Source organism: Pteropus alecto, unplaced genomic scaffold, assembly GCF_000325575.1.
Source record: "Pteropus alecto unplaced genomic scaffold, ASM32557v1 scaffold117, whole genome shotgun sequence".
In the NCBI taxonomy this organism is placed as follows: domain Eukaryota; kingdom Metazoa; phylum Chordata; class Mammalia; order Chiroptera; family Pteropodidae; genus Pteropus; species Pteropus alecto.
Window position 1 is genome coordinate 2372103 of NW_006440642.1, and position 5028 is coordinate 2377130.

The window sequence follows — 5028 nt, forward strand, 5'->3', positions numbered from 1 at the left end:
TTCTAAAACTTCACAGGACAGTGAGTTAGGTCTTAATGACTTTTCTGATACTGCTTGGTCTGATGTTAGAATAAATTTATTGTCACTCAAAGATAAATCAGTAGGAAAATGGAACTTTAAAATAAAAAGTTTAAATTTTCTCCTAGCTTTGTGGAAATGTCTGTCTTCTCATTTATAGAAATATCTATTAATGTTTGTTTTTGTCTACTACATTTTTAAAAGACTCAGGAAAAGATTATCCTGAATGATGGTGCTATTGGGAGATAATGCAAATTGCTCTAAGCACTTTCTTTTTTTTAAGGTGACAGAAACTTAGTTGGTTCTGAAGTAAAAATTTATAGCTTGGACCCATCAACTCAGTGGTTTTCTGCAACCGTTATAAATGGAAACCCATCATCAAAAACTCTTCAAGTCAACTGTGAAGAGGTAAAGATGGTAATTGCATGTATCATGATGGGGCAATAATTATAAAAGGAATTATCTACTATAGGAGCTAACTGCTTTTATTATGTTAAAATATTGGAGTAGAAAGGGAAATAATCACAATTGTTTTAAAAAGAACGTAATTGTAAAAAACCCTATTGTTATGTTAATAGAGCTAATTTCTGGTAAGTTCCAGAGCATTTTTTAATTTTCTGGTATCTTTGTTTTATTTATTTTTAAGATTCCAGCACTGAAAATTGTTGATCCATCACTGATTCATGTTGAAGTTGTACATGATAACTTTGTGACATGTGGTAAGATATACTGTTTGATTAAAATCTTTTTTTTTCCGGTCTTTCTCCTTTCTCCTCACATTAAAAGAAATAGGGAAGCCAACTTAACTATTTTTAAATATTTTAGGTAGTTCTACAAGAGTTGGAGCCGTAAAACGCAAGTCTTCTGAGAATAATGGAAGCCTGGTTTCCAAACAAGCAAAATCTTGCTCTGAGGTAATCTTGATTTATTTTGTCACTTGTATAAAGCTTTCCTGAACTCCTAACAGTACATGGCTAGTTTGTTTAGTGTTTATAAAGCTGTCTTCTTGGCTCTTCTGTGCTGTTTTGTCACCTCTTTTTTTGTTAGTTCCAGATCTTGGCCATAATTTCTACATTCAAGTAGATGGAGATAATATGAGTTTGTTGTTCACTTTTTTTGTGTAAAAATTTTTTTGGATATTTTCTGAAAATTCTCAATAGATTTGATGATTTCACCACATGGAGGTGTTTTTGAACTGAATTATGTGTATCAAATCAGAAGAACATCTGGCATGAGAAGAGGGCAGGAAACTTTAGAATTCTGAGTAGATTTGGTGGTGAAATTGGACTCTCACCTCCTCAATAATAACAAAGTTTGATTGGTCATTTATAATTCGGTAAAAAAATATACTCATTTTTTGAAAGAAGTGGTTGGTTTGCTGTTATTAATTTCTGTCCAGAAAAGTATGGCCTTCTAAGAATAGATTTAATTCTGTTCTGAAAAAGTTAGAACTTGGGTCAAGAAATTTAAGATTGTTTCTCTTTTAGGTGAATTTAATTCTGAGAACCTATAAGTGCAAATAACTTTTTCACAACTTAGGTATCCAAATGCACTTGTTAACATGGATAGTTTCCTGTGTTATAATTATTAAAAACACCTTTATGGTGCACCACACCAGACTTGAATTTAGAATTTTAAAATTCACCAAGGTGATGTTATTTAGATTGTTGGCAGCATTTTAGAGGGAACTTTAGGGACTGGGGGAGCAAGGCAAGGAGATATGGCATGGGAGTAGGTCAGGGTCACTTAATTGAATCTAGGGTTATAGATCAGGACTACATGAACTAAAGTGAAGCAAGCACTTTGCTACACAAGTACTTAATCTGGGCAGCTGAGAATGATTGGCTTTCCTGAATCTTAAGCCTTTTTACAGGCAACAGGAACTTTGATATTTGGCCAAAAACTTTCTAAATCAAGGTATCTAATACCTCTTCCTTCCAAGTGTGTAGGCCTGATCAAGTTCAGGAAAGAATGAAGAGGTATTATGGAAATTATTATTACTTTTTATTTGCCTTAATGTTTTTAAGGGTAAAGTAATGTACAATAGTACCCCCTTATCCATTGGGGTTATGTTCCAAGACCCCCAGTGGATACCTCAAACCATGGAGAGTATCGAATTCCATACATACACTATTTTTTTTCCTCTATATAATATACCTATGATAAAGTTTATGCCTTCATTTTGGCATATTCAAATTGCCAACATCACAACTCTTATGCTTTGGGGCCATGAATAAGTAAATTGAGAGTTACTTCAATATAAACACTGCGATATTGCAACAGTAGATCTGATAAGCTAGCCGACTACTAAGTGACTAGCATTTGGGTAGCATGTACAGTTGGATACACTGGACCCTGGATGAAGGAATACTTTATGGGATGGGAAAGAGCAAGATTTCATTATGCTACTCGGATGGCGCACAATTTAAAATTTATAAATTGTTTATTTCTGGAATTTTTTGTTTAATATTTTTGGATTGCAGTTGGCCGCGGGTAACTGAAACCACAGAAAGTGAAACAGCAGATAAAGGGGAACTACTGTAGTAAGGATGGTACAGTAAAGATGTTAGACAAGTGATTATTGCATCTTAGAGTTAAGCTCACAGAGGATATTGTCAAGTAATCCACAGTGGTAGAAGCTAAAATAGAAACTACAGAATAATTACCTGTCAGGTTTTGACATTGGATAAATTGTTAGCGATCTTGGGTAGAGTTCATAAAGGCCGGTTTGAAGAAGTTGATTGGGTGTTGCCTGTCATGGAGAATGCACCTGTATAAATAGTTGGCATGATGAAAAGGATAGCCACGTGATGTTATGGGGGGCGAGGGCGAAGGACTAGGAAGTGGCAACCTAATGGATCATGAAGGAATCAACTTGGGATACAGGCGGGACTGGGGTCGGTAGGGTCCTCTGGGGGAAGATGCCAATTCTTCACAGAGTGTCAGGTTTATCAGTGATAGAACAGATAATTGAGCAAGTCAGTTAATAATCTTCAAGTATGTACTTGTGAAATGTAATATATACGTAATAAGTGATCCTCTAACTCACATTCTTAAAGGGCAGAGAACTTTTTTTTTTTTTTTAAATATCTCTCTCAGCATATTGTTCAGCTCAGTAGGTTCACACGCTGCTAAACTAATTGTTGGGCACTACAGAAGCTATTTTTGTTAAAAAAGCCTTAACTTTGGCTGGGAAGTAACTCCTTCCTTAACTTACTTGAGCCTTAACTTCTGCATCTAAAATGAGAAACTAAATTTGATGTTGTAAAATGTCTGTTTCAGTTCTTAATGGTAGATTTTTACCTGGGTATTGACATTCTCAGAAATTTCTGTTTACTAAAGTTATTTTCTTTTATAGTGCAATTATTGTCAAAATAAAGATTCTCAAAAAAAAAAAAATTAAAAAACCATATTTTTGTTTAAAACTTTTTGGTTAACCCAGAAAAGCATAGTAAAGAAATGTCACTTGTAATCATGCCTCACAGAGACTCACAATTTACATTTCGGAATACCTGTCTTCCTCCTGTCTTTTTTTTTTTCCTGTATATTCATAGTCTCCCCACCTTTAAATTAAAAATCGTATTTTTTTGTAGCCTCTTTGATTCCTTTACAGTATATTGTGAATATCAGCAAATACTCTTTTTTTATTCTGGATGATTCTTGTAATCAGGCAATTTTTGGAAACAATGGCCTGGCCTAGATTTCAGGAGAACTGGGAGAGGTAGAGGAGGATGTGGGGAAAGAGAGTTCGTATAAATGACTGAGTGAAAGGTGAGTATAGTAACTTACTCTGCACACATCTTGCTGTGTTTGCACTTCCCAAATGTGTTGGAATGGCACGGAGGTTACTTTTAGGATGTTCTTTGGATGGCAGGAGTTTGGGATTAGATAGACAAGACTCTCGATTGCTTTGGTTAATACTTTTGGATAAGAAAAACTTATGTTTGCCAGTAACATCTGGCTCCTTGAAGGTCTTCTTTGCCTAGCAAACTGTCCTCATAGTTAGGACATTGCTTAGTTAATTGGGAGAGTCTGCTTAAGAGTGTAAGCCAGCAGTGTCCTTTTTAGAATACCATCATACACTCAATTATATTATCTCCGTCTGCTGGCAGGGAGGAACTATTGCCATGACTGGTATAGAAGACCTTCAGGGAAAACTCTTCAGGTAAGAAGAAACTTTGACCTTTGTCAAGTCAGAGGCCATTGCAGTGCTGAGCATATGAAAATGGGGTTTGGAAGGCCTATCCCTATTGCGCTAACCCTTAGGAAAGTTGTAGGGTGATGTACTTCATTCAGTCTCTTAAAGGGAAAGCATTCTAAGTTATGGTAATTCTAACCTATGGTGACTGAACTGAAAAAATGTTCATGATGTTTTTCTGCTTTGAGATATGTGCCAGGCACTGTGGTAAAGCACAGCCCTATAAAGTATGTTTCATTGCTCTCATTTTATGATTAAGGAAACGGAAGCTTAGGGAGATTAAATAATGTGCCAGGAAGTATCAGAGACTGCATTCAAACCAAGGTCTAATACCAAAACCCAGTACTTTTAACAACTGTGCTGTTGTTGACACTCCTCTCAAAATCTTTTCCTTGGATGGTGAGTCACCATTGTGAAAATAGCCGATTCCTCCTTCCTTCCTTCCATCCCTCTTTCCCACAAATATTTATTGAATATTTAATATGTGTAAAAACACTGGTAAGTGTTACTGCCTGGCTTTTGAGATGTAACTCATAAGAACTATTTATAGCTGTTTTGAAATATTAAGTGCTAACAGTGTTCGTTCATTTCACCAGTCTTATTTATTGAGCATCTGCTGTATAGCTAGCTTTATAACGTATAACAGTGGATACAAGCAGGGTCTGCCACCTGAGGAGTGTACCTTACATCATAAGGAGACTGACAATAAAAAAGTAATTTAAGTTAAGGTACTTTCACGGTGTGATAATGCAGTGAGAGACATAAACATGGTAATATGATACAGAGTAAGGGGGTGGCTTGTGGGCACTGCT

General features: G+C 35.7%; 1 protein-coding gene across 4 annotated transcripts in view; it reads left to right on the forward strand.

Annotated features, from left to right (window-relative positions):
* Positions 1-5028, forward strand: part of KDM3A (lysine demethylase 3A) — a 54315-nt gene that overhangs the window by 11968 nt on the left and 37319 nt on the right. For all 4 annotated transcript variants that reach the window (XM_006917714.3, XM_015593860.2, XM_015593859.2 and 1 more), the window contains exons 6-8: positions 302-426; positions 665-737; positions 844-932. In XM_006917714.3, the coding sequence (XP_006917776.1) occupies positions 302-426; positions 665-737; positions 844-932 (287 nt within the window). The remainder of the gene's footprint in view (positions 1-301; positions 427-664; positions 738-843; positions 933-5028) is intronic.